At 41.3% G+C, this 20,922-nt stretch overlaps 1 protein-coding gene across 3 annotated transcripts in view; it reads left to right on the top strand.

Moving 5' to 3' along the window:
- The window catches only part of CENPC (centromere protein C), a 149,156-nt gene that overhangs the window by 89,621 nt on the left and 38,613 nt on the right, over window positions 1-20,922 (top strand). For all 3 annotated transcript variants that reach the window (XM_089669985.1, XM_089669986.1, XM_089669984.1), the window contains exons 17-20: window positions 456-668; window positions 3,575-4,139; window positions 14,779-14,832; window positions 17,499-17,581. In XM_089669985.1, coding sequence (XP_089526111.1) covers window positions 456-668; window positions 3,575-4,139; window positions 14,779-14,832; window positions 17,499-17,581 — 915 coding nt within the window. The remainder of the gene's footprint in view (window positions 1-455; window positions 669-3,574; window positions 4,140-14,778; window positions 14,833-17,498; window positions 17,582-20,922) is intronic.

The following is a 20,922-nucleotide window of genomic DNA, read 5'->3' as shown; positions in this document are numbered from 1 at the left end:
TGACTCTATTTACTAATTAAGTGACTTCTGAAGGCAATTGGTTCTACCAGATTTTAGTTAGGGGTATCAGCGTAAAGGGGGCTGAATACAAATACACGCCACACTTTTCAGAAATTTATTTGTAAAAAATTTGAAAACCATTTCTCGTTTTCCTTCCACTTCAAAATTATTTGCCGCTTTGTGTTGATCTATCACATAAAATCCCAATAAAATACATTTATGCTTCTGGTTTTAACATGTCAAAACGTGGAAAATGTCAAGGGGTATGAATACTTTTTCAAGGCACTGTACAGCTCCTGTGTGAACAGCACTGTGTGGTGCCATTATAATATTCATGGCAGGCATTGAGGGTGGCTCTGAGGCTTTAAAAATGTGGAATAAATGTTGCATAAACACAGGGTATTGACACATGAGTGAATGAACCCTAAGATGGTACTTTTTTTTTACTTTTCCAGATAAAGAGAAAAAATCAAGATCTACTGAGGTAGACAGGTTAGTTTTGCAGAAATATTTGCAGGCTGATGTTGATGACCAGAACGAGAGCATCTCCTCAAGACCCAAAAGAGTGTCTGCACCACCGTCATCTTGGTGGGTAGTAAAACAAGCCGGAAGGAATTGTACATTTGATGTGGAGGAAGCCTTCCCACAATATTCACCAAAAAGCAAAAGTATGTCACTGTTTGTTATTAAAAAAAAAAAAAGTTAATCACTCATTTGTTTTAAACTTATTGTATTTGTATTAATTTTTATATTTGTGATAAGATTTTCCATATGTATACAGAACAGGGAGATGCTTTAGAGCTGGGCACAGGACGGCCAGTAAACATGGCCAGTGTGAGGACACCGCAGGATCGAGGGACAGGTGATTGTCTGTTTTTTTAAGTCAGCAGCTACAGTTTTTGTACCTGCTAATTTTTTTTTTTATTTATTTTGACTGGACCTCCGCTTTAAGCTGGGTAAATTTTTGGCAATTTTTTTTGTGACAGAATACTGTCATTCTATCTACAGAATAGATTTGTTTGAAATATTGTTGATATACAGAATATGGTAAAAATTAGTTGAAAGATTTCCTGATCCTGGTTCTAAATTGTTGAGGGCTCGTACACACCATATGTGCATGGAAACTGATGCGCAAATTTCACTTGCAGAGACATCAGTTCATATCAGTTTTCATGCGTGCGTCGGTGAGTTTTATATACCTTGCAGATTCCTGCGCAGAAAAAATCTGCATGCGACACTAGTGTTGTGGTGTGAACAGGGCACATAGAGAACAATTGATTTTGCTGTGCCCTTGCAGAATGCATGCAAAAAATGTCTTTGCTCTATGGTGTGAACGGGCCCTGAAACTGTTGGTGTCGTGGTTTCCCATGACGAAAGTGGAAATTTTCTTATTCAACATTTCTATACGTTTTTGTTAAAAAGGAGGTATAGCCCATGTAAACGTTTGCCTTTTTTTAACTGTGATTTTGTGGGGGGGGGGGGGGTTTACTCAGTGGAACTGCTTTCCAGTGAGTTCAGTTTACTCTTGAAATGTTGTTTAAGGCCTGTTTTGCACCTATGTGTTTTTTAGTGCATTTTGCAGAAACGCACTACAGTCCATTTAACATGGTTTCCTATGAGACACGTTCACATCTATGCATTTTTCAGCCGCTGCTTTTTTGGAAGGGGTCAGGGAACGGCAGAAATGTATACTAGCACATGTGGTCTGTTTTTGACCCATTTTGCGTTTTTAACCTGCATAACAAAAACAAAAAAATTAAAGAAAAATGCATCAAACGTGTGTGCAAAAACGCACCATAAAAAGCACTGCAGAAATGGATCAAAAGCAAACTGCATAGGTTTGAATCAGGCCTAAGGGCTTGCTGGCCCACTTTTATTAATAAAATGGAAAAGTTCACACAGAAAATCGGTTTCCCACATAGGGCTTCCCACCATCAACACGAGCATAAATGATGATCAGCCTCGTGACTCTTTCTAGTTGCACCACTGCTCAGGCTTACTGCCGTGGCCTTTCTGAACATCAAACCCAGCGCTCCTGTATGTACTCTGTATCTCGGCTCTCTTCCAGTTCCTTGCTACGCTCTTGCTACCCCATGCGGACTCTCTGACTCTTCTGCACAGACTGTCTCTCTGGAGTGGAGACCTAAACTGTTGTCAGGTCCTAGATTATAAAGGCTGTGAGCACCTGTACACTCAGCTTGCTGGTTACTGTCAAGACTCGGACACTGCGTTGGAGACTCCTTCCATCCCAAAGCACTGTGGAATCTCTGAGCTCCAGCCCCTGATTAGGTAATTACAAAAACTAGGAGAAAGATGAAAAACAATCTTTCTTCTCAGAAATGACATTCTGGAGCCCGCACTCTACATACCTGCAAACCCTGTGTCACTACGTTTTCACAGTGGCAGGACCTCACACTGCCACACAACATATTTGAATAGGCAAATATTAGATCTTCTTTCAGACAGTGAACTGGTCTAGTCAAAGCTTTGATTTGAATCTCAAATGCAAGGTTCCTTGCTGCTTCATAGCCACTGAGGCTTACTTCTGCAGCTTCCAGTTTCTGTTGACTCCTCTGCTTAGCCTTGGGGGACTATAGCAGGACTATGCTGGAATGAAGATTCAGGCCGGTCTGTAATGCTGCTTTGGGAGGGGTAGTCTATCTCCACAGGACACTAGTAGCCTCTGTGCACACAGTTGTAATGACTCTGTCTTTCTTTGGTCACTGTATTCACCCTTCTGCTCCACAGCATTTTCCCCAATTTTCTAGGGTGGAGTTTACAGCCTCCATGTTTGGTTTAATTGGCAGAATCTTGTTTTTTTTTTTTTCTTTTGGAGGTCATAGATAATTGGACACAGGCGAACCTCTTTAATCTCTTCTCCTGGGACAGCCTCTGACTTTGCTGTAGACACATTGCTTAAAGCAGAGCTCCATTCAACTCTTAAAAAAAAAAAAAAAAAAAAAATGTCAGCAGCTACAAAAACTGTGGCTGCTGACTTTTAAAAAATCAGCTACTTACCTGACTTTCGATCCGACGTGTGTGCTCATACCAGCCGGGTTCATCAGCTGACCTCTCTCCCCAGCGCCGGTATCTTAAGTGTGGGCACTTGGCTGTGACAGCTTGCAGCTTCACTGCCCTGTGCCCACTGCTCACATGCGTGAGGAGTGCTGCGTGTTGTAAATGGCCCTGTAGTCTTCTGGGACCTGTCACGTGCCCTAGAAGACTCCAGGGAGGTGGGGGGCAACTTCCGATTCCGATCGGCTAGGCGGTCAGGGCAGAAGTGGAAGCGGGTACCTGTCAAAATCGGGTACCCACTCTTCCCAGAGCCATACCATTGATACCCTTGTTTTTTTTTTTTTTTTATTACAGTTCGGTCCATATATGTTTAGACACAGTCACAATTTTAGATTTTTTCAGGTTTATACCAAAACATATTCAAGCTATAGTTATATAATGGATTTACTTGTATATCTGACTTGTTAGGGGCAATGCATTTCTTATATCTGCTTTGTGTAGTATTTGAGAGGATAGCATTGCTACAAATTGGACTGTACATTTTATGTGTATATTTCAGGAAAAGCATCTGCTGACTCAAGGGAGCCTTCAGAATTGCAAAAGGATAAGGAAGAAAGTTTTGAGCTGAAAGTGAGTGGACCACTAGGTCAGTATGAAGAGAAAGCTTTGAAAGACAGTGATGAAAAAGCATCAAAGACCTTAAATACTAGGAAAAGAAGAAAAAAACTAAAAAGCGTTGAAAGCAAAGAAACCGCAGGACCATCAAAAGTGAAAAAACGTAAAAAGAACGATCATAAAATATCACAAACATTCACAATAAAAAAAAAAAAGTCCGCAAAACTCTGGAATCAACTGGAAGAAGAGACACAGGAAAGTGACACCGCAAGTCCTCAGGATAATGATTTGAATGTGCCTGATTTTCCAAATGAAATGGACAACTTATCAAGGGCAGCAATACCCAAAAGTCCAACAATGAGTGAATCATGGTATTCATCTCCAGAGACGCATGAACCCATTTTAATTGAGTGTTCTAAAGAATCCCCTGCTTCTGGAAGTGAAATTCAGCATATATATTTGAAGAATTTTAAGAGCACTGCAGAGAGCAAGCCAGAACCACACCATAGGTATTTTTGTCTTTGCAACCCTTTTAACCAGTTTTGCTTCAGGATCATTTCACATTTCTGATATGAGCCATTTATTTGGTCAGTCATTTTTATGTTTAATGCGTTATTATGGAGACACCGTCTCCATGCCCATGCAAGGGATCCCTTGATTCTTAAAGTAGTATTAACCCCCCTCCCTTTAAAAAAAAATGGCTTTTTATGGTATTGTAGCTTACCAATTCTTAAATGTGATGGTTGCATTATTTTTAGTCTTTCTTTCTTTTATTTTAACCTAGTGATCCTGCCAATAAGTCTGTTGTTTTTCAACAGAGCACGCTGTGTGGTAGATGTAGAAGTTGAAGGGTTGAGACAAACCATTTAACACTGACAGGGGTGCTTACTATGGTCAACTTGAATGAATGTAAAAGGAAAAAAAATGTTTCTGTAACTTCTTTTAAAGTGTTTGTTGGAATTAGGCTCAATATGTTTGTATTTAAATCTGCTAGTACATCTAATATTACCGTCCCTCCAGACTGTTGCTCTCCAAAGGTGTCTGTTTGCTCCTTCACTCAGAGTGGAGGCACTCTAATACATGAGGTGTGTTACTGGCCAGATCACCAGGTGATACCAGATGGGAGAATCCTAAGAAAAGAAAACTGATGAAGCCACCACACTTAATGATCTGTTAAGCTGCAATATATACATTTTTTTGGTTTTAAGTTTAATCCCTCACAGATCCTTGCTCCTCCATACCCAGTGAGTATACCCAGCACTTAAAGTGATTGTAAAGGCTATTTTTTTTTTTTATTTATTAAAATAATAAACATTTTATACTTACTTGCTCTGTGCAGTGGTATTGCACAGAGTGGTCCCTTAACTCTCCAGAGTTTCCAACCTACGCTCTGCACTCTTCGTTTCTGCATCTGCCTCCATAGCTAGTAGTGTGCTATGGGGGCACATGTGCGGTGTGCTCCTAAACTAGGATGTGTGCATCTATAAACATTGCAAATATTGGCAAACTGTCAAACTTACAGTATCTCCCAGTGCCTACAACACAAATCACTGCCTTTGGACAGTCCTAGCTGGTATAAACCCCCTCTCTGCTATAGGCAATCCGGTTATTTCTGCCTAGTGTAGGAGTAAAGACCTAGATCTTTTGATTCCATAGCTTTTTTTTCCTTTTTTTTCCTTTTTTTCTGGGATTTTGTACTGCGGAGATCTTCAGTCGACCACCAGGCTGGGCGACAGGCTGGATAATCTGGATCCAGTGGTCAGTCCAGTCTGGCCAATGAGCGCACACAGACTCAACGCTGGGTTGGCTGTGACGAGCTGGACCAAAAGGGGCGGCCAGTGAAGTAAACATCTTGCAGGGACACACATGACCGGGAACCTATAGTCCGTGTCACAGTGTTACCCATGGCCGACAGCCCCCCCCTTCCCCCCTCACTTCGGTGGAGAGGTGGATCTGTCAAGGGAGCCTTACCCACATGCTCCAATGGATCCGTAAGTAAGAATGCCTCCTTCCTTCTGTCACAGGATCGGACGCTGGGCGTGGGGGCTCCCTGGGGTGGTCGGTCCTGCAGAGTCCCCTCCAGGGTCTCTGTCTCTTACTACCCCCTTACCCTCTGTGGCGATTTGGCATGGGGTTAGGTACCCTGGTCCTCTAATTTCCCTTGGCTATAGATTTCAGGTGGTCCTTCCTTTTCTGTGCTGAGTAGGCTCCCTGCACAGGGGCTCCATCCCCATTAAGACACATCACTCAATTCCTAGTTGGGTGGTTGTTCTTACTGCTTCGCATGGTCACTCATCTCTAAATGCTGGATCCAGGAACAGACTGTGTCTCGCTCTAAAATGGAATTTTCTTCATCTCCAGAAGAATTTTTACTTTCCAATGTTTTGCCTCCGCTGTCTTGCCTGCAGGCTTTTTATGATGGTGGTGGTGGTAGTGGGGATGGGCGGTTTTGCTATTGCCATGGTTCTGGCCTTGGTGCTGACATTGCTGAGACACCAGAGGATTACCGTACTGGCTACCTGAATGACCCTCCCTTGCAAGCTTAGACTTGCTGATGGACTACATGTTGATCACAAGGCACTCTGTAGGAACTCTGATGGGTCCTGATTTTCAAACTGTCTGCCTTGACACTCACTGCAAAGCAGGAGTTTGTGAGTCTTATCAGCTTGGTGTGGTCCCAAGGGTTTCTCCTGAAGGACAGCACTCCAGACGTTTGGACAGCAGCCCTGCTGTTTCTGTCCGGCAGACCGTTTTCTTGCGATCTTGTATGTGCAGTTCTTGGGTTCTATGGTGCCCCACTTTGAGAAGGTCCTGTATGTGCAGTTCCATGCAACCGTTCTCCAGAGTGATCTCCTAGCCAATGGGATAACTCACCAGCTTCCCTGGTCAACCACATTCATCTTGGTATGTTGACCAGGGCTTCTCTCCTCTGGTGGCTTCGCTTGCTTGCCCTTCAGATTGAGAAGTTACTTCCTCTCCGCTGAACAGTAGTCACAATGGATTCCAGCCTGTCCAGCTGAGGAGGGGACATTGGACGCCGTAGGTGGCTCAGCTGCTTATCTATGTCCTGGAGTTATCTGAGATCGGGCTGGGTCTGGCTCGGTGTACAGATCTTTTTCATGGGTTCCCAGTCAAGTTTTTATCTTGACAGACGCCGCTGTGCTGACCAGTATCAACTCCTGGATGATACACGTTACGGTACGCTGGAGTTCTCACGCACCCTTTGGGAAGTGAACCTTCATCTACTGCCTCTCTCCTCTGTGTACATCCCAGGCATTGGGAATGGACAGGCGGATGCCTCAGACGTCTGACTCTAAATTGGGGAGAGTTGTCCCTACACCCATCTGTGTCCCTTCCAATCTGCCTTCGATGGGGCTCTCCGGATTTGGATCTTCCGCTGCCTCACCTCCACAGGACGGTGCCCAGGTTCGTGGTGGGAGCGAAGGGTACCCTGAAGGATGTGACAGGTGCATTGGTGGCGTTCTGGCGTCAGTATCATTTAGACTTCCTTCCTCTTCGACTGTGCACAAAGCAGGCCAAATGGATTCTAGTCAGTTTGGTGGCTATTTAATCGTGGATGCCTCCTGACGACTGCCCCTTCTGGAGGATCTCTGGTACCAAGGACCTGTACTCCACCCTGCTTGTAATCTCTGGTGTTGACAGCATGACTATTGACAGCCTGGTTCTGCGAGTCAGGAGTCGTCACGTTTGGTGATCCTGACTATATTGCTTGGGTGAGGGTCTTCCTCTTGCGAGATTGTTCAGCGCACCTTGAATGCTTGCATCATCTGGTGCTCGGCTTTGAGTGTTCATCCACTCCACTTCTCAGTGGCTTGAGTTTTGGCCTTTTCCAACAGAATGTTGCACAAGGGCTGCCTTTCGTACCATTAAGGGTCAGGTTTCCATTTTTGTAATCTTCTTTCTCTGAGCTTTATACTCTATCTCCATGGATTTGTATCTTCACCAAGGGGTTGGCCATGTGGCACCTTCTGTACATTCACCTTTGCCACTGTAGGAGCTGACCTTGGTTTTTTCGGTCCTTCGGAAGCCTCCTTTGAGAGTGTTTGTTTGGGATATTCCCCTGCTTATGGTATCTCGGGGAGTTGCCTTTTTTTTAGTTGCCTTCACCAAAAAAAAAAATACAGCCAGCCTTAGCCTGTCCTTGTCCCTCCTTCCTTCTGATGGTTCACACCAGCTTGAAGTCTTTGTTCTGCCTTCCCTGTGCTTGTGACCTTTGCACCCAGAAAAGGTTGTGCTTCAGCGATCGGCAGACTATTGTTCAAGTTTCTTCCTTTTGGGGTTGGGCTCTTCCCTTTCACGGCACACACTTCCAGAGTGATTCATGCCTCCTGGGAATTCTGACATCAGGCGTTCGTGTCTCCAGTTTTTCAGGAGACTACCTTGTTATCTGTGCACACTTTTATTAAGTTGTTGTGTTTTGCATCTCCGAAGCTGGTTTGGTTGTTCCTGTTATTTTTCTTCACCCACCCCTCATTGAGGCACTGCTTTGGTAAGTCCCTATGGTCAAGCTTAAAAGATCTGTGCCTGTCAATGGACGTAAGAGAAAACAGAATATTTTTGTTACCGTAAAATTCATTTCTCTCAGTTCATTGACGGACACAGCACACAGCAGCGCTTTGTGACTAGCTGGATTGTCTATAGCAGAGAGGGAGTTTATACCAGCTTGGACTGCCCATGGGTGGTGCTGTGGGGTTTTTATTTCTGCCTACTGTCCTACTCCTGTAGGTGGCGATAAACCCCTATGGTCAAGCATAGATGAGCTGTATCCATCAATTAACTCAGAGAGAGGTTTTTTTTTGGTGAGTTACAAAAAGACATCTAATGTTTTGTCACATGGAGACTATACATCTGTTAACAGAATACTTCTTCCAACTTCATCCTGCCTGCAATGGTCCAGCTTGGTAATTGCATCCACTGGCATTGTTGATTGGGGAGTGAGGAGTGATTGTTTGAACTAGCTGGTTACAAATCCTCAAACTCCTTAAATAGGAACTTCCCCCTCTCAGTCAACACTGAATATGTACATCATATTTACTTGTTTTAAACTTTTTTTTTTTTTTTTCCACGTTTCCATTTATTTCCTAGTTTCCAGGCCTAGGCAAATTAGGTCATAAATCCCATAGTCTTCAAGAAGGGAGGAGGGGTTTTCTCAACTAAGCACACCCTCCTGCGTTAGCTAAAGGCAGATGTATTCCAGAAAGTAAATGCTACTTGACTCATCTGCTCTTACTCATGATAGCTGCCGCCAGAAATGTTAGGGGGTGTTTTTAAAAATAATTTCTCTACAAAATAAAGCATGGAGACATGGATGAATGGGGAGTCTGCCTTGAATATTAAAAATAGTACTTTCGGTTTGTGGAGCTCAGATGCAGTGTAGTTCCGATTTTAACATTTTATCAATTTGATAAATATTTTAGCTACAGTACACCTCCCTTCTTCCTCCTTCAAGTGTCTACAAACATCTTGCGTGTTAAGTGCACAAGCAATAAAACTCCCGTGTGGGTGTAACCCCTTATACTATACCAATATGTTTTAACAGTGTGTGTACTAGACATCTCCCACCTTTAAAACCATATTATAATATTTGCGATATGATCCTCTATTATGATACACTTCCCTCTTAATGCACTTGAATACAGTTGAACTAGTAAGATAGCAGGTGAAATAATCAAAATAAAAATACTGCGTTATGAAATGCAATGTGTGATATCCATAAAAAAGTGCTCTCTATAAGAAAGCGCTCTTGACATAAAGTGCCGTTTCCACACTCCAATATGTGTAACATTCATGCTCCCCTTCTGTGGACCCCACTCATCGGAGTTCCTGGCCCCTTTTTTGTTAAAAGTGGGTCACTTGCGCTGTTCAATCCTGGGTGTCATTTCCACTCCTTGCTCCTCCATACCTCCACAGAGTATAGACGGAACCAGAGAGCAATCTCTAATAGAATTATGCAATTTTATTAAAATTCTCACAAGACAAAAACTCACAGACCATAAAAACTGGCTTGTATTAGGATACAAGCAGCAGCACTTAGGCTGGCCATACACTATACAATTTTCTTTAGAAAATTTCTGTAGATTTACCAAAAAACCATATAATATGAAGTCAAACCTAAACAACACTTTCAATTGTATCCAATTAGGCGGGCCCTTGCACTACACAGTTGAAGGTAAATCTAAAGAAAATTGGGCAGAGATTGTACAGAAAATTGTATAGTGTATGGCCAGCCTAAGTTGTGTGTCCAGGATGCTCCTGCATTCCACGGACCAGATGTGAAGCACCAGAGGTTTTATGGATCCTGGAGGCTGTCTTTTTATTTATTTTTTTTGCTTTCTGGTCCTTGATGTCTATACTGTTGGATCCACAACCAGTATATTTACTTTTTGTGTATTTACTCTTTTCCCTGGTAAGTAGTTGCAGTGGTCGACCCTGTGTTTTTTGCACAGCCACCGCTCAGTCTTTCTTCCTCTTTCCTCTACAGCTGCCTGGTTTTTTTTTTCCTTGTGGTTGTGGATATTTTTTTCCATTACTGCACAGTCTCTGAAATATTGCACAAATGCATGCGTGCTTGGACTTGTGGCTTAAAGACTCAGTAATGCAGTTGTCGTTTTGTGCTCTTTAACCATTAGCGCCCGGCCAATGGCTGTTTGGCGGCTTCAATTGTGTCCCCGCATTCCGGGTGCACGCCATTTGGCGTGCTCCCGCACATGCGCCGTTTGCGCTAATGCAGAGCGGCGCAGCAGTGCGATCTGTCACCGGCCGTGCACCTCGGACACGGCCGATGACAGATCCGAGTACCGGCTCCCGTTGCTGGTACCATGTGACCTGCTGTGACCAATCACAGCAGGTCACATGACAGTTGTATACAATGGATGGCTTCATTCATGATGCCATCCATTGTATACTAGTGCCTAGCTGTGAATGGTCACAGCTAATCACATGCACATGTCATGTGATTAGCTGTGACCAAATCACAGCTAAGCACAAAAAAAAACAAAAAAAAAACTGAATTAATCGATTTCATTCAGGTAAATGCTTGCTTATAGCAAAGTAATTCTTTGCTATAAGCAAATTGTGTAAAAAAAAAAAAAAAAAATACTGATCACTTCCCCAAAGTAGTACAATGTTACTATGGTAACATTGCACTACTTTGGTTAAAGTAAAATATGAAAACAAAATCTTAAAAAAAAATAAAAAAAAATGTAATAAAAAAATAAATATAATAAAAAAATAAAAAAAAATAATAAAAATAATATATATATTTTTTTCATACTGTCACCAGTCAGTGTCCCTGTTCAACGCCATGTCAGTTATATGATGACGCTGTACTGCACTGGTGACAGTATGTAAAAAAAAATAGTGAATAATTTTTTTTCATTTTTTCATTTTCCGAAAAATTATGACAAAAAAATACAACTTCAAAAAATTCGACATGCCTCTTATGAAGTACGTCGGACTGTCTACTCTGCAAAAATGGGTCATTTGGGGATATCTGTACTATTCTGACATTCTTGGACCTCAAGAAATTAGATTGGCTGTCAGTACTTCAGGATTGATCAATATTCAGATCTATACCATAGTTTGTGAACTCTATAACTTTCCTACAAACTAAAAAATACATCCTAATTTGGGTTATTTTCACCAAAGACATGTAGCAGAATACATCTCGGCCTAAATTTATGAAGAACAATTATTTATTTGTAAACTTTTATAACAGAAACAAAGAAAAATGTGGTTTTTTTTTTTCAAACTTTTTGGTCTTTTTTTGTTAATTTAGCAAAAAATAAAAACCCCAGTGGTGATTAAATACCACCAAAAGAAAGCTCTAGTTGTGTGAAGAAAATGATAAAATTTTAGTTTGGGTACAGTGTTGTTTGACCGCGCAATTGTCATTCAAAGTGTGAGAGCGCTGAAACCTGAAAACTGGCCTGGGCGGGAAGGTGTAAAATTGCACGGTATTGAAACGGTTAAGCAGCAGTGGTGGAGCCCTCGTGTGGGTTTTCATTTTCAGACAGCAGCCTTTTACTTCCCTGTACCACTTTCTCAGTTTTATTTGGGTTTCTTAAGCAAGGTGCTAAACTATTTCCAAACCACTTGTTTTTTTGATGACTAGAAGTAATAGGAGCATCCTAATGGGGTGTTTGTATTGCCAAAATGTTTTTCTGTCTATCCCTTTGCAGAAGATTTTACTAAAAAATGGGCTGATGTTCTTGTGGTACTACTGGTTTTATGTTTACATATGGTGACAATGATCCCTGTGGAGATCGTAAAATAAAGTCAGTTGTCAGATGTATATTGTCGCAAGAGCTCTGATAAGACCTGTGTCGGTTCTGGTCCGTCAGACCATCACTAAGTGCGCAAGACTTTTGAAACAGGACATTGCTTCAGAACAGGTACTTTCTGCTTTGTTGGCTTTAACAGAACAAATGGCTCAAGCTCTGAAATGTTAAAGCCTCTACTTTCATGGAATCCAAATTACTTTGACAGAATGAGTTCTTTATGGTCACAAATAAGCCCACCTCTGCATGAAGGTTTGCTCACACCTTTGGGGGACAAGATGGAGGGTGGTATCTCAGATTGTTTGCCAGCTATTGGGGTTAGGCTTGTCCTTCTGGCATGGAGGAATAGAATTATTCATTCTATCCTGGATCTGAAAGCATTGTTAAAGTGAAAAAAAAATCAGAATGGAGTCCATTTGTTTGGTGGTTGCTCACCACTAGGGAGACTTCCTAGCATCAATCGACATTTAGTATGCAAATCTTCCATGTCCTCATTTGTCAGGGCAACCACTGTTTTCTAAGATCTTCCATGAGACACAGGACCATTACCAATTTGTGACTCTTCCTTCCGACCTTGGCGCTTTTAAGTATTCACAGTGGTCCTGGCCCCTGTTCTTGCTGTTCTCTGCCTCAGGGATCCAAATTGTGGGATATCTCAATGATAATCTTGTGTGGGCTGACTCCCATCAGACTTCATTCAGGTAACATTGTATACGTTACAGGACTTTGGTTGGACTTTAAACACCAAGGGGTGGATTTACTAAAAGCAAATAGACTGCACTTTGTAAGTGCAATTGCACTCATTTTCCTTAGTAAATGTAATGTGGTAAAGCCTCACTTTGTAAAGAATACCAAATCAGGTGCAAGGAAAAAAACAAACATTTTTGCTTGCACATGATTGGATGATGGAAATTAGGAGAGATTTCCTAAGCTCTTGGAAACTTGACTGCAACTGCACTTGCAAACTGCACAGTCTGTTTGCCATTAGTAAATCTACCCCCAAAAATCCAGTTTGACCACAGATCTTCATCTAGAGTGTGTGAGGTTAATCTTGGACATTGATCTGGTGAAATGTTTTCTTATGCTCGACAAAATTGAGGACCATGTCAGTAGTCTTTGTCGGAGTTTTGTAGGTCCAGAATGGTCTTGAAGGATTCAGTACATTCAGGCTAGCGGGATATACTGTTGCAACTTTTGAATCTTCCAGATCTCCTGTCTCAAGTCTTCTATTCTACTTTTCATTCGTTGCTTTAACAGTATGACTGTTGACACCCAAGTGCTGAGTGACAGGGTTTTTGTCTGAGTTTAATTTTGCTGCAGGCTTCTAAATCTTATTTGTGCAAAATCTACCATCAAACTTGGAAATCATACTTCTGATTGTGTGAGCCTTTGAGCAGTCCTTCTCTGGATTTTTTAGTGGGTAGGATCCCTTCCTTTTATGTTTATCAGATATTGGCTATTGGTACAGGTTTCAGCCTTTTGTTTAATTCACTTTAGCAAATCAGATTTTTATCTGTACTTTTTTTCATAAAGCAACTCATTTTGCTTCTGTCAGATCTCCATCTTCGTGGGACCTATATTTAGTTATTTTAGTCTTTCAAAGACCTCCTTTAGAGAACAAAATTTTACTGGGGCTGAGTAATTCTCTTTGTGAAGTAAGGGCTCATCCTTTTTTTTTTTTTTTTTTTTTTTTTTTTTGTATATTAGTATGTTGCCCCTGTTGTTGGGGTAGCTCGGGCTACTCATTCCTGGACTTGCGCCCAATCTGTTGTTGCTACTTGTGCCTTTCAACATCAAGCATTCCATTTCACAGGTTTGGAAGGCTACAACCTGGTCTTCTGTTCATACTTTCTTAATGTAAGTAGATGTTCAGGTGTTTCAAGCTTTCATTTGAGTGTTTTTCATGTCTGTTGACCCTGTTTTGAGGTGGGGTTCTGTTTGCTATGTGGTTGCCTAATCCTTTGGCTTATTGCTTTGGGATGTGCCATGGATAATGGCTTGCTGGTCCTGTACTGTAAGCTTAAGAATATTGATTTACCAGTAATTTTCATATATCTGAGTACATTACAGGAGACGGGTCCCTCCTCTCTATCGTCTCTTACTCCTTAATGATTGCAGCAAAACTAGAGTCCCATAGAGTTGATAGGGTTATATGAGAGTGCACTTGGGGTCCTTCCCTTAGAAAACCTTTGCTAGTGTCCAATCAACAAGTTAGTGTCATATAGTCCACGGTCTATGAATTCCTGGGCTGTGTCCTCTATTGTATTCCAGGATATGGGATTTACTGTTTACTGTTTTACGAGTTCATCGAGAGACACAGCTTCCATCCCTCGTTTGGGTTGCTTGGGCCAGTTACCGGTTATGTTTTAAGTATAGATATATATTTTCCTTATGCTGCTTGAACCTGATGTTATCTGATAGCCGGGGGGGGGGGGGGGTAAAGCTACCCAAGGTAGCTGTCCCAGCCTACCTGTTTTTTGGGGGGGAAATGGGCAGCACAGCCCAGTAGTAATTGGTTATCTTTAGTCAAGGCTGTCTCTCTCAATGAATTCAGATAAAAGAATTTTGTGGTGAGTAAAACAGTTTCACATTTTTTTTAGAAGATAAACAGTAGAAGCTCATATATTTTTCTCTTGGCAGGTGTCTTTTATAAGATGAAAATTAATTTTATGTTTAGATAGAGCAATATGACTAAACTATATTGGTCATCGCTTAGTCTTGTGCTCAAAAGATACATACAACATTTTATGGAAATCTATTAAAGACAAAGGCTCAGGCCAATATAAAGATTTTAGCAGGTTTTTTACTAATCTGTGTTTCTAAGATAACCATTGAATTTGTTTTTTAGGCTTCCACCTCAAAGCCTCACGTCACCTGCTTATGATTCTGCTAACTTAACATTGTAAGTAATTGCATTGCTCTTAGGGGTGCATGGTAGAAATAGCATGCTTTTTTTTTTTTCCTTTTGCATTTTAGGGTTACCCTATAGATGGTGTTGAAATTCTAAATTGCATTGTGGGCAGCCATTAGGAATAATTAACTTCACTGTCCAGAAACTGCATAATTTTTTAAGTTGTATATAGTTCCCTATGCTGTCATCTTGAAATAGATGCCCATTTTATATTTTGACACTCTTATGTTTAGCATAAATCTGCTCTTTGGTGTAGTGAGGTAAAGATGACTAATGTAAGGTCAGATTTACTTTCAATTTTATTGGGTGTATACAGTGCCTTGAAGAAGTATTCATACGTAAATGTATTTTATTGGGATTTTATGTAATATACCAACACAAAGTTGGACATAATTGTGAAGTGAAAGGAAAAATGATAAATGGTTTTCAAAATTTTTTACAGATAAACATCTGAAAAGTGTGGCGTGCATTTGTATTCGGCCCCCTTTACTCTGATACTCCTAATTAGTAAATAGAATGCACCTGTGTGTAATTTAATCTCAGTATAAATACAGCTGTTCTGTGAAGCCCTCAGGGGTTTGTTAGAGAACACTAGTGAACAAACAGCATCATGAAAGCCAAGGAACACACCAGACAGGTCAGGGATAAAGTTGTGGAGAAGTTTAAAGCAGGGTTAGGTTATAAAAAAAATTTCCCAAGCTTTGAACATCTCACGGAGCACTGTTCAATCCATCATCCGAAAATGGAAAGAGTATGGCACAACTGCAAACCTACCAAGACATGGCTGTCCACATAAATTGACAGGCTGGGCAAGGATTGCATTAATCAGAGAAGCAGTCAAGAGGCCCTTGTCAACTCTGGAGGAGCTGCAGAGATCCACAGCTCAGGTGGGAGAATCTGTCCATAGGATAACTATTAATCGTGCACAACTCCTCCCAATGGTGGGGCACAATTCTTCCCAATGACACCAACGATGGGGCACAGTTCTGCCCAATTACACCAATCATGGGGCACGATTCCCCAGTGATACGATGGGGCACAGTTCCGCTCATTCGCTCCAAAAATGGGGCATTGTTTGCTCTCAATGATACTGGTACATTTTCTATTCCCAATGTCCACAGTCCGTCCCCCCCTAAAGTCTGAAGAACAGTAAATTGGCCCTTTTTATATATAAAGTTTGAAAACCCCTGGTTTAGATCAAAGCATATTCATGTGCTATAATCTAAAGAAAAAATATGGATAGCTCCACAGAAAAAATAAAGTGAAAAACATATATAAGAGCTGCAAAACCTGACCTACAAAAGGTGCAAATAATAATCAAACAGGTTGCGCAAGTATTATAAAATATAAATGCAATATTATTATACAGTATTTTTATAGCGCCAAAGGGTATCACATATAATGAGTATTCAAAAAAATTTATATAGTGAATAAAGTAATCTCCAAACACCAATATATTGTGTCACAATATCATTCAAAAAGAATTTCTTTTGTGTCCAACAAAAATCCACCATGTGTCAAATCCACCACCAAATAAATTGAATGAACTCACCATAGCAATATGCTGATCAAATTATAAATCAGCATAAACGCTTTCTGCTCTGGGAGCAATATTCTGCAGAAGAATGAGCAGCACTGAAGCTTTTATCAAGGAGTAATACTCTGCAGGGAATACTCAGCAATATGGATCTACTTCCTTAATATTCTTCTCCTCATCAGATGTATTGCTCCCAGAGCAGAAAGCGTTTATGCTGATTTATAATTTGATCAGCATATTATTCTGGTGAGTTCATTTAATTTATTTGGTGGTGGATTTTTGTTGGACACAAAGATACATTATTTTTGAATGATATTGTGACACAATATATTAGTGTTTGGACTGTACTTTATTCACTAAATAAAATTATTTTGAACACTCATGTGATATTGCATTTATATTTTACAATATTAGCGCAACCTGTTTTTTGATTATCATGTGCTATAATCGCCCAGTCAAAGTCCAGACCTAAATCCAATTGAGAATCTGTGGCAAGACTTTGCAAAATCGCTCAAGCTGTCAGATTGGATAGAGAGTGTCTGTGAACAGCAAAGAAAAATGGTCACAAATTCCACTCTCTAGATGTGCAAAGCTGGTAGAGACATCCCCAAAAAGACTGTAGTTGCAGCGGAAGGTGGTTCTACAAAGTATTGACTCTGGGGGGCTGAATACAAATGCACGCCACACTTTTCAGATCTTTTATTTGTAAAATATTTTGAAAACCATTTATCATTTTCCTTCCACTTCACAATTATGTGCCACTTTGTGTTGGTTGCACTTCAGTCAAAATGTATTATGGGTTGCCACAACCCTTGGCAATGTGTGAAAGGTTTGTATAACAACTGAGTTTGGTATAGTGATGTGATAACCAGCCAATTTGATTGTAAACAGAATGAGCTCTTTTGTTCAAAAAAATAAAGGAGGAGCAGCATGTGTATATCATGTGCTATAGTTATCGACTTTAAATGTAACAGAAATAAAGTGCTATAGAAATATATTGATTAGTTATTATATTATTTGTGTACAAGGTAGCGACTTGCCTTGATGGTTGTGCCATATTACTATTCATTTTTACTTTTTTCTTGGAATAAGTGGTTTGTAATCTAATTCCTTTCTTTAGCAAAAGTGGGCCTGTGTTGAAGACCAGGGCAGTGCGATACAACCAGCAGATGGGTACTGTTGTTCGAAACCTATCTACTGCAGGTATGATTTCTTTCTTGAATTGTGTAATGGATATTTGTAAAAATGTTGTTTGCTTATATAAATATTCCATGTAATGTATATAATAGTTTGCACAAAGGTGTTTTATTTTTATGGCAAGACATTTGGTAACTTATGCTTGAGAGCTGTTGTGATAATTAAGTCTGCTAAGATTTTCTATGGTAAATGGGGTTGAGGAATAAAAATTGAATAAGAATTTGTCTACCAGATACACTGAAATTATCATACTTGCTAGTTTATGTGCTCCAGTTACTGTAGGATTGAAGTAGCAGTTACACGCAGGTTTTCCCACATTACACATCACAAAAGTAACCTCAAGTTAAAAAAAGATCTTCGACTGCCTGTATAAGGACGATCACAGTTGGGATAACCAAACATAGTATAATCCATGCAAGCAGTGTTATCAACCGCAAGGATGACTTGTTACTAGCATAGGAAAATTAGGCCATGGGTTAACAGTTTGGTTTTGACCATTAGAAGTCCTTGGCAAAACATGGATTTTCTAACCTGTTAGCTAGTAGATTTTATAAACATTTGAATGACCAACAGCAGAAAACACTTCAGCTAGGTTCACAGCTGTGCATGTGCAATTGATGCAATTTTTCAGCATGTTTTGCTTTTTTTTTTTTAATGTGCTATTTTTTTTTTACTGGTTTTTGTGTTCTTGCACTCTTTTGTTTTGGCCAATGGCAAGCTATGTTATGATGTTACTAGCAGAAGGTAATTTGTAATACAGGAAAAAAGCAATACTGTGGCAAAAACGCATTAATATGTGTTTTTTTATGCGATTGTATAGAAGTCTATGGAGCCAAATATGCACCATTCTGCATGCAAAAAGGTACTTGCACCTTTTTATAAAATTCACTGCAGGAAACTGCATAGATGTGAATGAGACCCGTAGGAAATTAGGTTAGATTGGTATGCATTTCTGCAAATCTCCGAAAAACACATAAATGAACCTAGCTTTAAAGGGGAACTGAACTCTGGAAGCTGTACCCAAACATGCCTTGTCTGTACTATTACTTTCTGTACAAAATCTCTGCCTCTAATTACCTTTTTATAGAGGCAGGGCTTTTACTTCCTCATGTCAAAGTGTCTAGTGAGCAGTAAGCATATAATGACAATCCCCAAATCTCCTGAGAATAGCAGTCATAGGAAGCAGTGACTTAGATATACTGTTATGAGGTAGTAAACTCAGGAGTATCTAGACACCCTCACGTAGCAGGAAATACACAACTATTTTTCAGATGTAATTCCAGATAGATACATCTCTTTCATTTATTGACAGACACAGTGACTCTTGATATCCATAGCAGATAGGGTTTTATCTTTAGCTTTTGTAAGAGGAGGCTCGTGGAGGCCTGCATTGTACTGGGCAGGCGAGCTGAGGTGCACTTGTTGGCACAGCTTCTGGGCAGTTTGTTCTGGGGTAGTTAGCTTTCCAGTTTCCCCCTTTTCCTGGGTGCTGTGCTCTGCTGGGTCCCAATCGCCTGGTCCTTCACCGCTTTCTGACCACTGGGGGCCCTCCTTCCTTCTTCCCGGTCTCTGGACCCAGTTACAAGACCGGTCCCTTTTAAGGGTTGATTGGGATCATATTTTCTTCACTCATGTAGAGGAAACAGAGGGATCTCCACTAGTGCAGTATGTTCCAATAAATGAATTTTATTAAAAGTATTGCACTTACACCATTAAAATCACATATGAATTAACCACTTGCCTACCAGGCACTTATACCCCCTTATTTACCAGGCCAATTTTCAGCTTTCAGCGCTGCCGCACTTTGATTGACAATTGCGCGGTCATGCAACATTGTACCCATATGAAATTTTGATCATTTTTTTCTCACAAATAAGAGCTTTATTTTGGTGGTATTTAATCACCACTGGGCGCTTTACTTTTTGCGCTATAAATAAAAAAAAGTGCAAAAAATTTGAAAAAAAAAAAAAGTTTCTTTGTTTCTATTATAAAATTTTTCAAACAGGTAATTTTTCTCCTTCGCTGATGTGCGTTGATGAGGCAGCACTGATGGGCAGTGATAGGCGGCACTGATAGGCAGCACTAAAGGGCACTGATAGGCAGTACTAATGAGGTGGCACTGATAGGTGACACTGATGATGGGTACTGATAGACGGCACTGACTGACATCACTGCTGGGCACTGACTGGTGGCACTGACTGGCACAACCGCTGGGCACTGACTGGTGGCACTGACTGGCAGCACTGCTGGGCTGCACTGGTGGACAACACTGGTGGGTGGCACTGGTGGGCACAGGTGGGTGGGCACAGGTGGGTGGCACTGCTGGGCACAGGTAGGTGGCACTTCTGGGCACAGGTGTGTGACACTGCAGAGTGGCACAGGTGGGCGCACTGCTGGGCACAGGTGGGCGGAGCTAGTGGGCGCACTGCTGGGCACAAGTGGGTGGAACTTGCGGGTGGCACTGCTGGGCACTGATCATCAGTGCCCTGATGATCGGTGCCGATCCCCGCTCTGACAACTGCCGGTTCTCGGCAGTACTTTCCTCACGATCTGACAGCGTGAGGAAAGTGCAGCCGAGAACCGGCACTTGCATTTCCCTCTGATCAGCGTGTCATTGGACACCGCTGATCACGTGGTAAAAGGCCGCTGTGATTGGCCTTTTACCACATCACGTGATCAGCTGTGTCCTACGGACACAGCGATCACGGAGATCGTCGGGTGCGCGCCCCCTGGGGCGCGCAGGAGAGCGCGTTCTGGGAGGATGTCATATGACGTCCACTCAGAACTGGCCGGCCGCAGTGCAGCCGTCATTCTGCTATCTGCGGTCGGCAGCTAGTTAAACAACCACAGACTGCACTAATGCATATGTCACTTCTGGTTCACGTCTGCCCCTGGCCACGCCCTACGTGTTACGTCATACCCATGTGACTTCTTGAGGGGTAAGGCAGAAAGGTAGTCCTTTTATATAGTGTATATTATTTCAGTCTATTGGCGGCATTACAAGATAACGATTGTGTTAGTCTCAGGACATAATGCAATATACTGGCAGCCATTTTATAGGAGTCACTAAGAACCAACAGTGTGGTAATCATTTTCAGTTAGTCATAAAGTGTGAGACCCCTAGCGGCCATTAACCTGAAGCACAAAGGGTAAATAATAACTCATGCTAGATATGTTGATGCTAGCAGACTAAAATACATAAATAGAACACGGTACATCCTAATATATTTAAAATAATATAAAATCGGAACCTAATCAATACTAGAAGCCTTGGGTGAAAGTGATAATTTATGGAATCTATAACCTATATGATAGTGAATATCTGGCAGTTGGCAACCAAAAGGGTT

The sequence above is a fragment of the Staurois parvus genome, unplaced genomic scaffold (genome assembly GCF_062004578.1).
Source record: "Staurois parvus isolate SC_StPar_1 unplaced genomic scaffold, SC_StPar_1.0 ptg000086l, whole genome shotgun sequence".
Classification (NCBI taxonomy): Eukaryota; Metazoa; Chordata; class Amphibia; order Anura; family Ranidae; genus Staurois; species Staurois parvus.
This window is presented reverse-complemented; position numbering and strand designations above follow the sequence as displayed.